We start from the raw sequence: 19,714 nt of genomic DNA on the forward strand, positions 1-19,714 counted from the left end.
GTGAAGTAGTAATTGTTTTTGGTGACACCTAGTGGCCACAATTATTCATTAAATGTAGCTCATGACGCAGTGATTTGAATGATGCGGACACGTTTGTTACTGGGTACTTTCTAATACACTTCTGCCTTTAAGACGTATGTGTTAGTAATGTGCAACGATAATCATTTAGTATTTGTTATTTTTATTGACAAATGTAGATTACAATATTGTTCAACTATGGACACTTTACATATGGAGATTGTGTGCTCGGTTGTTGAGTAGCTGCTAGCTCCTTGTAGTCTATAGCCTACCATGTTTACCTCCTGTAAATGACTTCACTAAAAATGTGTCCGAGGAGGGGGACCTTAAGTGATGGTTTAGTGTGGTTGAAACGGGGCTTAGGCTAAATAATTATTTGTTTAAGGGGTTAAACGACTTAGTGTAGACATGGCCTAAAATACAAGAAGACCAAACCTGTGTGCTTATTGGAGGACATTTAGATGTTAACTGACTGTCCGGCTTTGCACAAGTAAACAGGCAGCAGGACTGCTTGTATCTGAGATTTTAGATGCAAGCCGATATCATATTTTGGGTTTTTCTTCTGATATCGGATCGATATCCAATATCAATACTGTATCAGGACACCCCTAGTAAACACAATGTGGTGAATGGAGAGGAGAAACTGACAAAACGTGAAAAGATTAGAGTTAAAATGTGTGGGAGAAGGGTGTGCTGTAAAAAAACCCAGTAAAATCACAAGCAGGAAGGTGGAAATTGTGTGTGTGTGTCTCTCTCTCTCTCTCTCTCTCTCTCTCTCTCTCTCTCTCTCTCTCTCTCTCTCTCTGTCTCTCTCTCTGACCCACTGATTATAGATCTGTGATAATAACATTTCATTTTCAACTGTTTCTGAGACATGATGGTCCCTTCTTCAACATTAACATCTTATTCTGAAAACTTCACGGGGTAAGAGGCATTATTCTGAGGGTTTGTTGAATGGAGCGATGGAAAATATAATAGTGGTATGCCTATACGTATTATCTAGTCAGATCGAATTAAAAAGACAGTATTTGAAATTCTGCCTTCATTAAATTCAAGTATTTGTACATTATGGGAATTATGGACATAAGGCACTGTTAATGTGATCAAACTCTTTGTCAATCAAAACTATAGCATCATTTTCACGCTGCTTTTTTATTCTGTTGTATTATTTAATGGTCTATACTGCAATCTCTAGGTGTTAAATGTATTTAATATGCTGGTCATATAAGGGAATATTTAAATACCATATAAGCCATATACTGTGTATATATATATATATATATATATATATATATATATATATATATATATATATATATATATATATATATATATATATACAAACAAATATATGTATATATATATATATATATGTATATATATATATGTATATATATATATGTATACAAACAAATATATGTATATATGTACAGTATATACTCATATATACATCCATACATATATATATATACATATATTATATACATCTACATATATTTACATATACAAATATACATATATACATATACATATATACACGTGGCTGAAATATTGTGTAGATTATTTTATAACATGTTCTGGTCAAGTCCTCAATTACAGAATGCTTAGCAGGCTCAATATTACATTTTATTTAATAGACAATTTAAAAAAATTGTCATGTAATGTACAGAATATCAGAAGCATTTATTCAGGTAGAAATATCATAGATCCCCCACCGAAAATTATGTGTCTAAGGTATACTTATTATTGATGAAAAATTATACCTATCTGCGATTATTCGAGATTCATTTTGAGTTGACTATGAACAGTGCGATTAATCACGATTAAATATTTTATCTATTTGACAGCCCTATATATATATATATATATATATATATATATATATATATATAGTTAAAGAATGTGATTGATAAAGAAAAAATTATCGCGTCATCTTAAATTAATGAAGATGAATCACACGTGTGCATTGTTACACGGCCTGTGATCGCGATGAGAGGCGGCTAATTTCAATTCAAAACAGATCATTAGGTAAAACTGAGGTAACTTGTTGGTATTGCAGCGACAAACTTTCTTATCATCGGCAAACATCAAGTTTAAAATACCACCTTGAAGAAAAAGACATACATGCCACTAGCATGAATGCAACAAGCAGAGGAGTTCACTACGCTGGCAGAGTTTACATGCGTAAATGTTGTCAACAAAAGTACCACGACTAAAAATTGATTGTTGATGCATCTTTATTTTATATATTGATGCAGTTTTATATTTGTTTTCGTTTCACTCAATAAACATTCATCACTTGAAACTTTTGAAAACAGTGCATTTGCAATAGGAAACAGTTGAATTTATTCCCATTACATTTATTCAATTAATACAAATGTGTGCAAAACTGGAACGTAAGTGTCCTAAAATAAAGGAACTGGTCAGATCGCTCGGTGAGGTGGATGCATCTAAAAATCGATTTTTTTTCCCCCCCCCACCTCTTTAACTCATGTTTATTTACTCTTTTTTGCTCTATTAGCCGGCAGATATTAGTTCTTCAAATACTTGTTTATATTTTTAGTTATTCGTTATCGGCTGTTAGTTTAGGGTTGAAGTTGCCTGGAGGTGTTGTTTCAGTGCGGTTTTGAAGGAGGATAGAGATGCACTTACTTTTACACCTGTTGGGAGTGCATTCCACATTGATGTGGCATAGAAAGAGAATGAGTCTAGACCTTTGTTAGTTCGGAATCTGGGTTTAACGTGGTTTGTGGAACTCCCCCTGGTGTTGTGGTTATGGCGGTCATTTACGTTAAGGAAGTAGTTTGACATGTACTTCGGTATCAGGGAGGTGTAGCGGATTTTATAGACTAGGCTCAGTGCAAGTTGTTTTACTTGTATGTTAACTATTTTATTTAAGGATGAACTTGTTCTTCGATTGCAATAAGAAACATATGTTTAATGTACTGTAAGATAAAATAAAGCCAATAATGCCACTTTTTGTGGTCCTCTTTATTTAGAAAAGTATCAAAATACATTTTGGTACCTGTACCAAAATATTGGTATCGGGACAACCCTAATGTATGCTTACTACTCTGACTTCATTTGATAAAGATGGGAAAAATGGATGCAGTACACAAGTGGAACAAAGGTAAAGAGAGAAGTCATTTCTAAAGAGGGAAGTCATTTCTCAGAGTAAAGAAACTATGTTGTATGTTTGTATTTTATTGTTGTAAGTGAATGTCAATATTCTGAGGGGGCTTTTTGGGGTTGCGCAGAAATCAAACAGATTTTTAGGTCGGTATGTTTTCTTCTTCATGTTTGCTGACGCCTACAATCCTCACTGATAAAGATCACATCAGCGTCTAAGATCAAACAGGCCAATGTGTGACAACCTGCGCTTGCTGACTTGGCTGAAGGGCTAAAAGTGCGTGACACACAAGCAGAGGAAGACATAATCTAGAACATTGTGATTTTAGCCTTGAACAGGGAGCACATGCGGTTTGTAGCTTCTGCTGACAGAGGTATTGTTTAATGAGAAAGGAATATGTGGTGTATCACTTACCATCTATAGTATTGCCTACTTACTTAATACTTGCTTTTCTACATTTTTATTGAACATGATCTTTTTTACGGTCCCAGGTAAACTGGAGCCTATCCCAGCTGACTTAGGGCCAATATGACTCAAACTCTCAATCACACCAATGAACAATTTAGTGTCTCTAATTCATTTGCCTCTCAGGCCCCGTTTACACTAAGCCGGATAAGGTTATCCAGGGTAAATAACACCTAACCTTATCCGTTTCCACACACAACAATGCCACCGTTTAAGACCCCCGCCCCCTCTCCGTCCGCCGGCGCAACGTGACCTAGTACGCCTGCGCGGAACGAAAATAAAAAAATAAAAAATCCACCTGGCTTCACAGTATATATTGAGTACAAAACAAGCATACACAACGAACGGTAGGTCAGTCTGGTTAATGTCCATGGGGCAGCGCAGTGAACCAAAGCGTGCCTTCAGTCGTCCAAACACACACTCGATGACCATGCGGGCCATAAAGCAATATTTGTAGCCACACACTGCCTTTATCACATCTACGGGAGGAAGGGACAAAGTTTTTCGCTAAGTAGAATCACAGCTGACCCGGACATTCGGAAGTTCTCTTGCCGTCTGAGATGTGTAGTATCCCAAATAGCTGCAATCGCCCGTTGCCTTCTCTTAAGATATTGATTTGTGATTTCCAAAAGCGTCTGTACATGTACAAGAAGGAGAAACACGGGCATGTCTGGATGATCCGCCTCCATCTTTGTTATGAAGCTGGCTGTGGCGCGTTCTTTCTGACGTCACTTCCTGTGTGGGGCGCGGTCTTTCTGGCATCACTTACTCTCCGAACTCAGTTTGTAAACGATCAATGAGTCCATACAAAGCTAAGAGCCGGAGATTCAAGAAATACACGGCGCACTTACCCGTGTAAAAAATAATTCAGGGAGGGGAACCTTAAACGATGGGTTAGTGTGGCTGAAAGGGGCTTAGGCTAAATAATTATTTGTTTAAGGGGTTATTGTTATATGGTGCGGTGCATTATAAAGATGACAAGAGTCCTGCTGTGTCTCAGTACCGTGTATTCAGGCTGCATGCAGGAAGTACAACGGAGGTAAACACACGTGACGCAGGGATATGTTATAGGTGAGGTCACCGTGGCTGCCACAGGGTGGCGCAGTATGTCAATACAATCACCCTGTAACATCTCCCTTCCTTTAGTAAAGTATCCACACTGGAACAATGTTGCCTGTAAATCAACTGTAGACCCTCAACATACTAGTAACACCAGATTCAACCTCAGATAGCAATACCTGGTTCAACATCGCATATCAGATATCAAATATATAGCAATAGAACATAACACTACATAGTAGCAGGATAAGAACACACCTGTCATCAAATCACCATCAATCAGAACATCTCTTTTTTTTTGGATTGTTACAACACTCACTTCCTTTTTTTTTTTTTTTTTCAACAAAATTCACAGCCCATGTGTGTTTGAAAGTGCAAACAGTCCATGTATGTTTTATTCGAGTGTATGTCAGTGTGTGTGTGTGTGTGTAAGTGTATGTGTGTGTGTGTGTGTGTGTGTGTGCGTGTGTGCGTGGCACAGTCCATGTGTGACCTAGAGGTCAAGTCTGTCAGGAGGCTTAATCAGCCTCCCACTCCGGGAGAAAGTCCGGCCCTGTAGCACACGGCGCGGTGTGTCTCTGGCCTGCGGAGAAGACGGCGGTGACCTTGGGGCTGGTGAAGACCTTGGAGACCCCCCAGCACCGCCAACACTGTCTCTGTTGCCACCTCCACTCGCAGGCTGTTCTGGGGTCAATTCTGGTCGAGCCAGCGGTTGGGCAGGGGTTGCCTCGGCCGGTCGAAGATCAATTCTGTTGCGTCGATATGTGGTCCCCTCTACGTCGACCAGATAGGACCGGAGTCCCAACTGCTGCAGGCACACCCCTCTCTTCCATCTGCCCGTCCTGTCTCCCGGGAGCGGCTTCATTCTGACGGGCTGGCCGACGTTCAGCTCCGGCAGATCCCTCGCCGATTTGTCATACACTAACTTCGCCGCCTGATGCTATCCCCCTCAGCTTGTCGGAAACCCCTGTGATGACCTGAGGTGCAAGGAGCTGGTCGGCCACCGGAAGAAGTGTTTTTAGCCTTTGTGACATGAGTCGCTGTGCTGGGCTGCAATTTATGCCCTCAGTGGGCGTGTTTCGCCAATGCAGAAATGCCTTCCAGGGGTCCTCTTTGGCACGGTCCGCCTTTTTGCACAAGCCTTTCACAATCTTTACTGCTGACTCTGCTTTGCCATAAGCTTTTGGGTGCCGCGGTGAGGACATGACATGTTCGAAGCCCCACTCCCTTGCAAATGCCCGGAATTCACTACACGCAAACTGGCTTCCCCCATCTGAAATGGCTCTGTCCGGGACGCCATAACGTGCAAACTGTGCCTTGATTCGTCGGATTGTGGTGTCGGCCGACAAGTCAGGGAGCAGGTCGATCTCCCAGAAGTCAGAGTAGTGGTCCACCACGAGCAAAAAGTTCTGTGCTGCGTAGCTGTACAAGTCCATGCTTACTAGCTGCCATGGACAGGTAGGGAGCGGGTGTGACATCATGGTCTCTTTTTGTTGTTCGTGCGCATACTCGTTACACACAGAGCACTGCTGTACATAGTCTTTGACTTCCCCTTGCATGCCGGGCCAGTACAATGTATCGCGGGCATGTCTGTAGCATGCTTCACCACCCACATGATTGTAGTGGATCCTCCTCAGCATTTCCGGACGTATGGCTTTTGGAATGATGACGCGCTGGCTCCTGAAAAGCACGCCATCCTGTGCGCTTATTTCATCTCTGATGGCCCAGTAGTCCCTGATGAGTACGGGGGCCTCCTCTTTGTCTTCTGGCCATCCCTGCAGTACGACTGCCTTGAGCGTTTGGAGCACACACTCTGTGTGTGCTCGAATCTGTGCCAAGCGTTGGCTACTGACATTGAGGTAGTCTGCCTGCTGAATGGCCGCTGCGTCACACTGCTCCTGTTGCATGCTGCAGACCATTTCTCGTCGGTACAGTGTGTCTGTTTTCCGTGGCGGGGTGGTGGCTCTACTAAGCGTGTCACTTATGTACATTTCAGGGCCTGGCTTGTAGACCACCGTAAGGCAGTAATTCTGAAGTGTCAGGAGCATGCTCTGTAGGCGCTTGGGCGCGCTGAGGAGGGGCTTACTGAAGATGGACACTAAAGGGCGGTGGTCGGTCTCTGCTGTCACATCACCCCGTCCATATAGGTAGTAGTGGAAGCGTTGACAGGCGAACACGATGCTCAGGCACTCCTTTTCTATCTGTGCGTAGTTTTGTTCCGTCTGGGTCAGGGCGCGGGAGGCAAAAGTGACAGGCTGCCCTTCCTGTAGCAGACAGCAGCCCAGGCCTGTCTGACTGGAGTCGCTCTGTATGGTGACTGGCTTGATGGCGTCATAATAACGTAGGACCGGTACTGCTGTGACCAGTGTCTTCATTTCCTTCATGGCAGCATCATGTTTTGGCAGCCAGTGCCACGTCACGTCTTTGTCTAGCAGCCTCCTCAATGGTTCACATACCTCTGACAGGCGGGGCATAAATCTGGAAAGATAGTTCACAAAGCCAACACACCGCTGGACCCCTTTAGCGTCTGTGGGGTTCGGCATGTCCAGAACCGCCCTGACCTTGTCAGGGTCAGCCTTGAGGCCCTCTGCAGACAGTATGTGGCCGTGGAAACGGACCTCCTTCACTCGGAACTGCAACTTTTTCAGGCTCAGCCTGAGCTTAACTTCTCTGCATCTGTCCATTAGGGAAATTAGGTTTGTGTCGTGGTCACGGTTGGCCTCATCGTCCGTATCCCCGCAGCCAACTATGAGGATATCATCGGCTATGGGCTCAATCCCAGTTAATCCAGCTAGGAGCTCATGTTGCTTTCTCTGGTACAGTTCCGGAGCCACTGACACACCAAAAGGGAGCTTCAGCCACCGTTTTCTGCCCCATGGTGTCCAGAACGTTGTCATCAGGCTACTCTCCTCATCCAGTCGGCACTGCAGGAATGCATCACGCGCATCCACCAGCGTGAATATACGCGCCTTTGGCAGCTTGTACAACACGTCATCTAAAGTGGGCATGAGGTAGTGGGACCGTTTCAGGGCTCGGTTGAGTGGCTTTGGGTCAATGCATAGTCTCAATTTATCCGTTTTTTTCACTATGACCAGATTGCTGATCCAGTCTGTGGGCTGTGTGACTGTGGTTAAATGTCCATCCTTTTCGTATTGATCGAGCTGTGCTTTAACAGCTGCCTTGAGGGCCACTGGAACATTCCTGGGGGCACACTGCACAGGCGCCACGCTGCTGTCCAGCTCAAAGTGAACATCACCAGGCAGGGACTCAACTGGGCTGGTGAACACGTCGTGGTATGTGTTGATGAGACGCTCTTTGGTCAGGTCTCCCATCCTGCAGTGTTCCACTTTATTTAGCTCCTCAGGAATGGTGAATCGTATCAGACCCAGTCTCTCACATGTCTCCCCTGAAAGCAAGGGCCTCTGGCCTGTACGCACAACCTCAAAGTCCAGCTTGTGTGTTCTGCCCCTAATGACACACTGTGCGCTGTACAACCCCAGCGAGTTCATCCACTCACTGTTGTACAGCTTCAATCTGGTGAGACTCTTCTGAAGAGGCGTTCTGGGCGCCAGTCTCATCTTGTCCTTCATGCTAATCACATTGCAGGTGGCTCCAGAGTTGAGCTGGCACCTCTGGACCCCCTGTTGCAGTGGCAGATTGACAAACCACTTCTTCCCTTGCGTGTTCACAGCTCCCACGCTCTCTGCTGTGTACACATCTCTCTCATCTCCATCAATGTCCTCCTGTTCCCCTGTCGACGGGTCATCCACAGTGTTCAACTGGCGTGCGTGCTGACCCCTCTTCATGCATACTTTGGCAAAATGGTTGGCAGTGCCACAAGAGCGGCAGGATTTACCAAATGCAGGGCACTGGTCTCGCCCACGTTTGTGCCTTGTGCCACAGTACTTGCATTCCACTGTGTCTCTCATGCCCTGGAGCTGTGGACTGATGTTGGTGGGCTCAGATGGCCTACCGGCAGACCTGCGTCCATATCTTTGTCCCCCCTGCGTGGCATTGATGCTCTCTCCAGGCCCAGAGTTGCCCAGTGACATAGTCTTTAATTTATTGTCCATGACCTCGGCTGCACGGCAGATCATGATTGCCTGATCCAATTTGAGATCATTTTCTCTTAGCAAACGACGTCTGGCGCCCTCATCAGCAATGCCAAGGACTAGCTTGTCCTTTATGAGTTCATCTTTTATAGCTCCGTATTCACAAGAGGCAGACTTTTCTCTCAGCCTTGTAACAAAAGCATGTATGAGTTCTCCTTCCTCTTGCTTTAAGTTTCCAAAAACGTACCTCTCGAATGTGACATTCTTCGTGGAGGTAAAGTATCCCTCCAGTGCCTCCAGAATAGCACCGGCATCTTTCTGTTGGTCGGCAGTGAGTCCCAGGTTGTATTTGTAAACATGGAGGCAGTCGTTCCCCATTAGCCGTCTCAGCGCCGCTGTTTGGACGGGCTTCTCCTTCTCATTGAGCCCGGTCGCCAGCAGATAATCCTCAAACTCTGCTCGGAAGTTTTTCCAGTTGCCGTGAGTGTCCCCAGCCATCTTCATGGGCTCCGGAGGCGGGATGTTGGAAGCCATTATACCAACGCGGTGCTAAAGCTAACAGGCTAACTGAAACTGCTAAAACTCACCAAAACAAATAAACGCACACTGTCTCAGCGACGGACAGAATGTGGGGCATAATCGGGTCCTGGTCGGACTTCTGACACCATGTTATATGGTGCGGTGCATTATAAAGATGACAAGAGTCCTGCTGTGTCTCAGTACCGTGTATTCAGGCTGCATGCAGGAAGTACAACGGAGGTAAACACACGTGACGCAGGGATATGTTATAGGTGAGGTCACCGTGGCTGCCACAGGGTGGCGCAGTATGTCAATACAATCACCCTGTAACAGTTATCTGGCTTAGTGTAGACATAGCCTTAGGCATGTTGTTGAGGCCCTGAAAGCCTACATCATAGTGGTTATGATTAATTGAAGTGAAATTCCCCCCAGAAATAAATGAGTCAATGTAGTTAAATTTCAACAGATTAATTTCATTGCATGCAAGATTTGGTAAGCACATGTTTCATGGGAGGGTCACAAGATTCCAAAAAGGGGTCAGTGACTCTAAAATGGTTAAGAACCCCTAAAACTTGGGGTTACTCGATGACTAGTGAAATATGAGGCCCTTTTCCACCGCAACTTTTTCAGAAACTTTAACACTTAACCGGGAAAATAAAGTCCACCCTGTATTTCCACTAAAAACTACCCGGGTAGATATAGTTCTTCAGGAACCTTTCGGAGTTCTTCCTAGCTAGGTTGGACTTTTCCAACCTACCCAGAAACTCTTCGGGGGTGGGCTGTGCTGTCAATCGCTGGTTGGTTGAACACAGTTGGGGGAGTTCCTAAAACGTATTTTTCAAGCACACGACCACCATTGGAATATGTGCAGCAACTTGTTTATTTCTTATTTCTTGTTTATTTCTATTACAACAAACTTGACAACTGAGAGAAAAAAGAAAAAAAGGAGCTTTCGAAATGCAGGAACTTTTGTGGGGCATCTTTGTGCTGAAGAACACTAAAGGCCTACTGAAATGAATTTTTTTTTATTCAAAAGGGGATAGCAGATCCATTCTATGTGTCATACTTGATCATTTCGCGATATTGCCATATTTTTGCTGAAAGGATTTAGTAGAGAACATCGACGATAAAGTTCGCAACTTTTGGTCGCTGATAAAAAAAGCCTTGCCTGTACCGGAAGTAGCGTGACGTCAAAGGTTGAAAGGCTCCTCACATTTCCCCATTGTTTTCAATGCAGCGAGAGCGATTCGGACCGAGAAAGCGACGATTACCCCATTAATTTGAGCGAGGATGAAAGATTCGTGGATGAGGAATGTGAGAGTGAAGGACTAGAGTGCAGTGCAGGACGTATCTTTTTTCGCTCTGACTGTAATTTAGGTACAAGCTGGCTCATTGGATTCCACACTCTCTCCTTTTTCTATTGTGGATCACGGATTTGTATTTTAAACCACCTCGGATACTATATCCTCTTGAAAATGAGAGTCGAGAATGCGAAATGGACATTCACAGTGACTTTTATCTCCACGACAATACATCGGCAAAACACTTTAGCTACGGAGCTAACGTGATAGCATCGGGCTTAACTGCATATAGAAACAAAAGAAATAAGCCCCCGACTGGAAGGATAGACAGAAAATCAACAATACTATTAAACCATGGACCTGTAAATACACGGTTAATGCTTTCCAGCCTGGCAAAGGTTAACAATGCTGTTGTTAATGACGCCATTGAAGCTAACTTAGCAACAGGACCTCACAGAGCTATGCTAAAAACATTAGCTATCCATCAACACCTGTGCTCACTTGCGATCGACGGTGCGACGAAGGACTTCACCTGATCACCGATGCAGTCGGTGGCTAGCGTCGGATAGCGCGTCTGCTATCCACCTCAAAGTCCTCCTGTTTGTGTTGCTGCAGCCAGCCGCTAATACACCGATCCCACCTACAACTTTCTTCTTTGCAGTCTTCATTGTTCATTAAACAAATTGCAAAAGATTCACCAACACAGATGTCCAGAATACTGTGGAATTTTGAGATGAAAACAGAGCTTTTTGTATTGGATTCAATGTGTCCGCATACTTCCGTTTCAACGATTGACGTCACGCGCATACGTCACCATACATAGACGTTTTCAACCGGAAGTTTAGCGGGAAATTTAAAATTGCACTTTATAAGTTAACCCAGCCGTATTGGCATGTGTTGCAATGTTAAGATTTCATCATTGATATATAAACTATCAGACTGCGTGGTCGGTAGTAGTGGGTTTCAGTAGGCCTTTAATCATTGGAACTACCTACACTGCAAAAAGTCAGTGTTCAAAAACAAGAAAAAAAATACAAAAATTAGGGGTATTTTATTTGAACTAAGCAAAATTATCTGCCAATAGAACAAGAACATTTGGCTTGTCAAGACTTTCCAAAACAAGTAAAATTAGCTAACCTCATTGGAAGAAACTAAAGGCACTTGAAGAAAAATGGGCTGCATGGTCGAGTCGCCAGAAGATAGCCATTTCTTCGCAAATGTCACAAAGTATCCCGCTTACATTACGCCAAACAGCACAGAGACAAGCCTCAAAACTTCTGGAACAAAGTAATTTGGAGTGATGGCTTTCTTCTGGCGACTCGACCATGCAGCCCATTTTTCTTCAAGTGCCTCCTTATTGTGCATCTTGAAACAGCCACACCACAATTTTTCAGAGAGTCCTGTATTTCAGCTGAAGTTATTTGTGGATTTTTTTCTGCATCTCGAACAATTTTCCTGGCAGTTGTGGCTGAAAACTTTGCTGGTCTACCTGAATCCCTCATTTTCTACTTTTTAATCAGCGTTTGAACACTGCTGATTGGCATTCTCAATTCCTTGTATATCTTTTTATACCCCTTTCCTGTTTTATGCAGTTCAATTACTTTTTCTCGCAGATCCTTTGACAATTCTTTTGCCTTCCTCATGACTCAGAATCCAGAAACATCTGTGCAGCACTGGATGAAAGATGAAGCCCAGAAACTCACTGACCTTTTATACACACACATTAATTACAAACAAACATGTCACAGGTGAGGATTGGAACCTTGATTAGACATTCAAACCTGTTTGTGTCAACTTTTGTGCATGTTATCAGATCAAAGTCACTGGGGTATGTAAACTTTTGATCAGGGTCATTTGGGTACTTTCTTTTGTCATTTCGATTTAAAAAGAGTAAACACAGTTGTTTGCCAATACATAGCTTCACACAACCATTAAGCATGAGTGGAAGAAAGGTTTTTGTGTTATCATTCATATTCTCTGAAGAATGGCCAAGAAATCATACATTCTCCCAGGGTATGTAAACTTATGAGCACGACTATATATATATATATATATATATATATATATATATATATATATATATATATATATATATATACACCGGTGTAGAGCGGGATATACGTTAGGTCAGGAAAAAACAGAGGCTATATCATCTCTACAAGCCTGTTTCGCAGACTTCCCTGCGAAACAGGCTTGTAGGGATGATATAGTCTCTGTGTTTTTTCCTGACCTAACGTATATATACACGTCATAAATATGTATGTTCAACACTGTTTTGAGATGAGGTGTCTCTCGAGTAATTGTTATGCTTTAAGTTACAAGAATCCCCGCCATTAGTTGCTTTAACAAATGTCACAGTGAACCTCCATATAAGAGATATTTTCTCTTATGTGAACAATTATTTACACAGTTTTCATGAGATTAGATTCTATGATTAAGTTTATCGATTTGAGGGTCCATCTTTTGCCCATTATCACCAAAAGTATATGTTTTTTATCGAGATTTTAGGATCAACCAAACTCATACCTAGGAAAGGGGTCAACCACACCTCACTAAGATTGGAGTGTCTGTACATTCCTTGCTCAGAATCTTCTTGAGAATGTTCTGGAATCACTCCTAAGCTAAGATTCCTTGCTTGGAATTTTTGGGTTAAGTCTGGAGCTCTACGAGAAGATTCTCAAAATCTTTAGGAATATCGGCCCTAGTCTTACTTGCTAGCATTAGCTTATAGCTAGAGATCGACATAACTTTGTTTTTCCAACAAAGGAAAGGAAGGAAGTGAGTGTGAAGGCAAAGTTGATTTGAGCGTTTTGAATTAGCACCATCACAAAACCAAGTTATATATATATAATTATAATACATAAATGGAGTATAGAGTTAGAAGGCTACTAAATAATGACCTAACTAAACTGTACCTCACCATTGTGACTAGGGGTGTGGGGAAAAATTGATTCGAATTAGAATCGCGATTCTCACGTTGTGCGATTCAGAATCGGTTCTCATTTTCTCATTCTCATTATTATTATTATTATTATTATTTTTTTTCATATATTTTTTTCTTTTTCTTTTTTTTTTTAAATTAATCAATCCAACAAAACAATACACAGCAATACCATAACAATGCAATCCAATTCCAAAACCAAACCCGACCCAGCAACACTCAGAACTGCAATAAACAGAGCAATTGAGAGCAGACACAAACACGACACAGAACAAACCAAAAGTAATGAAACAAAAATGAATATTATCAACAACAGTATCAATATTAGTTACAATTTCAACATAGCAGTGATTAAAAATCCCTCATTGACATTATCATTAGACATTTATAAAAATAAATAAAAAAGAACAATAGTGTCACAGTGGCTTACACTTGCATCGCATCTCATAAGCTTGACAACACACTGTGTCCAATATTTTCACAAAGATAAAATAAGTCATATTTTTGGTTCATTTAATAGTTAAAACAAATTTACATTATTGCAATCAGTTGATAAAACATTGTCCTTTACAATTATAAAAGCCTTTTACAAAAATCTACTACTCTGCCTGCATGTCAGCAGACTGGGGTAGATCCTGCTGAAATCCTATGTATTGAATGAATAGAGAATCGTTTTGAATCAGGAAAATATCATTTTTGAATCGAGAATCGCGTTGAATCGAAAAAAAAAAGATTTTGAATCGAATCGTGTCCCCAAGAATCGATATTGAATCGAATCGTGGGACACCCAAAGATTCGCAGCCCTAATTGTGGCGTTATAAACAGTATATTCTGAGAGGGTATTCAACTAAAATCCAAATAGGTCCAGATACATAACATTTCTCAAACATACAATCCATGTATTTTTGTGAGTTATGTTTCTTTCAATGTCTTTTTTCAATGTATTAAAATGTTGTTTCTTCTACAGCGTTGACAAAATGTCTACAGAGACTTCAGACGATGATTATTATTACGGCACTGAAGATTTTAGTCCTTGCCACTTGGGTCTAAACCCTGCAAACGTCCTCACTCAAACTTACCTGCACTCCCTCATCTGCGCCTTGGGCCTGGTGGGCAACATCCTGGTGGTGGTCACGTACATATTCTACAAGAAGATCAAGACCATGACAGATGTTTACCTGGTCAATGTGGCCGTGGCCGACCTGACCTTCGTGCTGGCCTTGCCTTTCATCATATACAACGAGCAGCACAGTTGGCCGATGGGTGCTGTGGCCTGCAAAGTGCTGAGGTCAGCATACAGCATCAACCTGTACAGCGGGATGCTCCTGCTGGCGTGCATCAGCGGCGATCGTTACATTGCCATCGTGCAGGCCAGACGCTCTTTCGGCGCCCGCTCCGGCTCTTTGATCTACAGCCGCGTCATCTGCTCTTCTGTGTGGGTTTGCGCCGCGGCGTTAACCGCGCCCACGCTCATTTATACCAAGCGCGTGGAAGAGGACGGCCCGGGGGCCGAGGACGTGGTGTGTCAGCTGTCTTTTAGCGCAGATAGCAAAGCCAAGCTCATCAAAGTGCTCATTCCCAGCCTGCAAATGGCCATCGGCTTCGTGCTGCCCCTCGTGGTGATGATGCTGTGCTACTCCTGCATCACGCTCACGTTGATCCGAGCGCAGAGCAGCCAGAGGCACAAGGCCATCCGAGTGGTTGTGGTGGTGGTCGTCGTCTTCATTGCGTGCCACCTGCCGTACAACGTGGCCTTGCTCAACCACACGCTCTCTCTCTTTAAAGAGAGAAGCTGTGAAGGAGAAAAGCTCAAACTCCAAGTTCTGGCCGTGTCCAAAGGTGTCGCCTACCTGCATTGCTGTCTTAATCCCATCCTCTACGCCTTCACTGGCTCCAAGTTTAGGACCCACTTCAGGCAAATATTTAAGGACTTGTGGTGCTTTGGTAAAAAATGCACTTACTCGGCCCGCCCTTCGCGTGGCATGTCTATATCTGTGTCTGTACTGGGCTTTAAGACTTCAGAAGGATCCAACAACTTCTCATCCTTTACTGTATGATTACTCCGTTGGAAAAAATACGGAAAGTATTGTTGTCGTAGTGAAAGTGCAGCTAAATGTGTGCACGTATTGTACAATAGGAATGTGCAATATGACCTAAAATCTACAGTATATCAAGATATATTTGCAGCCTCCTGCGGTAAGGACATACACCATATCACCATCTACAAAACCCAAAACCAGTGAAGTTGGCACGTTGTGTAATTCGTAAATAAAAACAGAATACCATGATTTTCAAATCCTTCTCAACTTTGATTCAATTGAATAGACTGCAAAGACAATATATTTAATGTTAAAACTGAGAAACTGGATTTTTTTTTAGCAAATAATCATTAACTTAGAATTTAATGGCAGCAACACATTGCAAAAAAGTTGGCACAGGGGCATTTTTTACCACTGTGTTACATGGCCTTTCCTTTTAACAACACTCAGTAAACATTTGGGAACTGTGGAGACCAATTTTTGAAGCTTTACAGAAATTGTAAAGTTGCTTAGATGGCAACACATGTTGCTCCAAAACCTGTATGTACCTTTCAGCATTAATGGTGCCTTCACAGATGTGTAAGTTACCCATGCCTTGAGCACTAAGCGAAGCCGGCGGCGTTTCTGGGTGTTGTTGATAAATGGCTTTCGTTTTGCATAGTAGAGTTTTAACTTGCACTTACAGATGTAGTGACGGACTGTAGTTACTGACAGTGGTTTTCTGAAGTGTTCCTGAGCCCATGTGGTGATATCCTTTACACACTGATGTCGCTTTTTGATGCAGTACCGCCTGAGGGATCGAAGGTCTGTAACATCATCGCTTACGTGCAGTGATTTCTCCAGATTCTCTGAACCTTTTAATGATATTACGGACCGTAGATGGGGAAATCCCTAAATTCCTTGCAATAGTTTGTTGAGAAATGTTGTTCTTAAACTGTTCAACAATTTGCTCACTCATTTGTTCACAAAGTGGTGACCCTCGCCCTATCCTTGTTTGTGAATGACTGAGCATTTCATGGAAGCTGCTTTTATACCCAATCATGGCACCCACGTGTTACCAATTTGCCTGTTCACCTGTGGGATGTTCCAAATAAGTGTTTGATGAGCATTCCTCAACTTTATCAGTCTTTCTTGCCACTTGTGCCAGCTTTTTTGAAACATGTTGCAGGCATCAAGTTCCAAATTAGCTAATATTTGCAAAAAATAACAACGATTTCCAGTTCGAACAGTAAATATCTTGTCTTTGCAGTCTATTCAATTGAATATAAATCGAAAAGGATTAGCAAATCATTGTATTTTGTTTTTATTTACAATTTACACAACTTGCCAACTTCACTAGTTTTGGGTTTTGTACTATTTGCTGTATAATTGATGATATAATCATATCAAAACAAGTTAAGAAAGCTCCTAATTGAAAGATTTAAATAATCTGTTTTTTGCCCTTAAAGCAATTTAACCACCAGTATCGAACTGATACCTGACCTGATACTATACTGTGTATTGTTACTGTTTGTATCGCCCACCTCTCTTTACATTCAAGAGCTCCAGCTTGTGGTTAGCAGTTACATATTGACTTAGTTTATTTGCCGCCATGGAGGCGAGAATTGCTGAATTAGAAGCACCTTCACAGTGTGGAAGGAAATTAGCCGCTAGCTACAGTAGCTGGCAAGGACGCTACAGTGCATTGAGGACGTGTTCGTTCGCTTGTCAGTGTCAAATTTGCAGGACACAGCTAGAATGTGTCATCAACCTGCATTATCACGATATAACGATAGTATTAAAAGCTCTATCGTTGGGCAAATGTATACTATTTATGTCGTATATCGCCCAACTCTACAGTACAAATGTCAGCGAAGGCAACATGCTCCACCTGTATAAAAATATTAGTGCTGTTCAAGTTAACTCATGTGATTCATCTCAAAAGATTACCGCACTCATCATGTATGAAAGCAGATTAATCACCTTAATCGTGGATGGTTACCTGAAAGACGGCGTTGGTTGTTAGACAGTCTGTGATCAGGTCAATGCATACGTCAGATGAATGCAGCAATGTACAGAGACATGCTGGATGAAAACCAACACTTCCCATCCAACCTGATGGAGCTTGAGAGGTGCTGCAAAGAGGAAAGTGCTCAAAGATAGGTGTGCCAAGCTTATGGCATCATATTCAAAAAGACTTGAGGCTGTAATTGCTGTTGGAGGTGCATCAACATGTAATTTTTAATTTTTTTGATAATTTTACAAAATGTATGAAAAAACCTTTATTATGTTGTTATTATGGGGTACTGGGGTATTTTGGAATAAGACTGTAACATAAGAAGTGGAAAAAGTAAAGCGCTGTGAATACACTTTGGATGCACTGTATGTACTGTATAAGTTCTCTCTTTGGTTGTTTTTTTATACTTTTCTTCCTTTTCCATATTTGATTTGTATTGATGTCCTTATTGAATTGTAGCTTGTATTATTATAATTGCATTAAAAATTCTGTAAACTCTGTATGACTACAAAATTATTTTAAAGAAAAGGCAATCCCGTCACGGCGCATGCTCAATCCCGCATGTCATCTGCTGCAAGCGCAGCCGGCAGCTTCGCTAGAAGCGCGCCGGGACACGCCCCTGCTCGCTCTTCCCGCATCGCGGCCACGCGCCTGCACGGCTGCGGGCAATCAGCAATCAGCGCACCTGGGTCTGATGAGGGCAGACGGTTTATGCCGTCTGACCAGCGAACCCGAAGATCCAGTGCCGGAACGTAGTTCACTCTTGTAGTAAGCATCCCGTCTCTGGCTTCCCTCCTTGTACCTGCTCTCTCTGTGCTTTCCCTCTGCCCGTGTGGTATATCCTCTGTGTTCCTCGCAGTATTACCTCTATATCCTGTGATCGAGCTGTGCGCCTCGACTTCCCACCGGACTTCGGACTGCTTCCCTCGATACTCGACCCCCGCTTGGACACGGACCTCGTCGCCTCTCTCCAGCCCCCGACCTCTCGCTTGCCCACGGACTGCCTTCTTGCCTTGCCCCTCTGGACTGTCGAAGGGTTCATCCGACACGCACAAACAACAACCTCTGGTAACATTAACATTGTTAATTCTTCACATCGTCTTGCACCATTCATGTAGAGTAGCATACACACCCCGACATTTAATCAGGTTCAATAAACCTATTGAACTGATCCCTGCCGTTGTGTCGTCTCCTTCCCCCGCTGTACGTAACACAAAGTATATCATGCATTCGCTATGTCAAATGTTACGTCTTGTTAAAGGTGCTTTTTGTCACTCTCAAATAGGGCTGCAACAACTCCATCCATCCATTTTCTACCGCTTCGATTAAAATCGATTATAAAAATAGTTGGCGATTAATTTAGTCATCGATACGTTGGATCTAGGCTATGCGCATGTAAAAAAAATGTTTTTTTGTTTTTTTAAAATAAACCTTTATCTATAAACGGCAACATGTAAAAACAGCTGAGAAACAATAATCAAAATAAGTATGGTGCCAGTATGAATTTTTTTTTCAATAAAATACTGGAAAGGATAGAAATGTAGTTTGTCTCTTTTATCCGATTATCAATCGATTAATCGGAGTAATAATCGACAGATTAATCGAAGCAATAATCGACGGATTAATCGATTATCAAATTAATCGTTATTTGCAGCCCTACTTTCAAAATAAAAATGTTTTAACCAAAAATATACCTACACTATCATCGGCGTGTCCCATTTCGATATCAATATGGGCTATTTGTCCAATATCAGCAAAAGACAAGTTACGGATGACATCGGCTTATTTTGGCTACAAGGAAATAGCAGCGACACAACAGCTAAGCACATAATAGCACACAAGCTAGACATCCATAATAAGTGTCCTTTATTGATTAATATTGCAGTCTAAACCCAACATTTGTCAATATAAACAAGTATCAAATAACTATAGTTACATATTACTCACATTTACAAAGTATCTGAGGCAGTATTGTATTAGAAAATATCCAGTAACAAACGTGTCGGCTTCATTCAATTTATTATCACAAGCTTAGCTTACTGAATTGTGGCCACTAGGTGTCGCTGAACACAAATGCCAATGCATTTCAACTTACTTATGACAGCAGAGGTCCATTACAGATGGTTAATAGTAAATAGGTTAGTGTTTGACTAATTTCACTTGTAAAAACCTTTTGTAACATTCCACACTACAC

At 42.3% G+C, this 19,714-nt stretch overlaps 1 protein-coding gene across 1 annotated transcript; it reads left to right on the forward strand.

The window, feature by feature from the left end:
- The first annotated feature begins 900 nt into the window (after positions 1 to 900).
- ccr6b (chemokine (C-C motif) receptor 6b) lies at positions 901 to 15,542 on the forward strand. The gene is made up of 2 exons (XM_062040490.1): positions 901 to 942; positions 14,453 to 15,542. The coding sequence occupies exon 2, from the start codon at positions 14,463 to 14,465 to the stop codon at positions 15,540 to 15,542; it is 1,080 nt and encodes a 359-aa protein (XP_061896474.1). The 5' UTR covers positions 901 to 942; positions 14,453 to 14,462.
- The last annotated feature ends 4,172 nt before the right edge of the window (positions 15,543 to 19,714 follow it).

The sequence above is a fragment of the Entelurus aequoreus genome, linkage group LG03 (genome assembly GCF_033978785.1).
Source record: "Entelurus aequoreus isolate RoL-2023_Sb linkage group LG03, RoL_Eaeq_v1.1, whole genome shotgun sequence".
Taxonomy (NCBI): domain Eukaryota; kingdom Metazoa; phylum Chordata; class Actinopteri; order Syngnathiformes; family Syngnathidae; genus Entelurus; species Entelurus aequoreus.

Coding starts and splice junctions, on each gene's coding strand:
- ccr6b (XM_062040490.1), top strand. CDS start 14,463: ATGTCTACAGAGACTTCAGACGATGATTATTATTACGGCACTGAAGAT.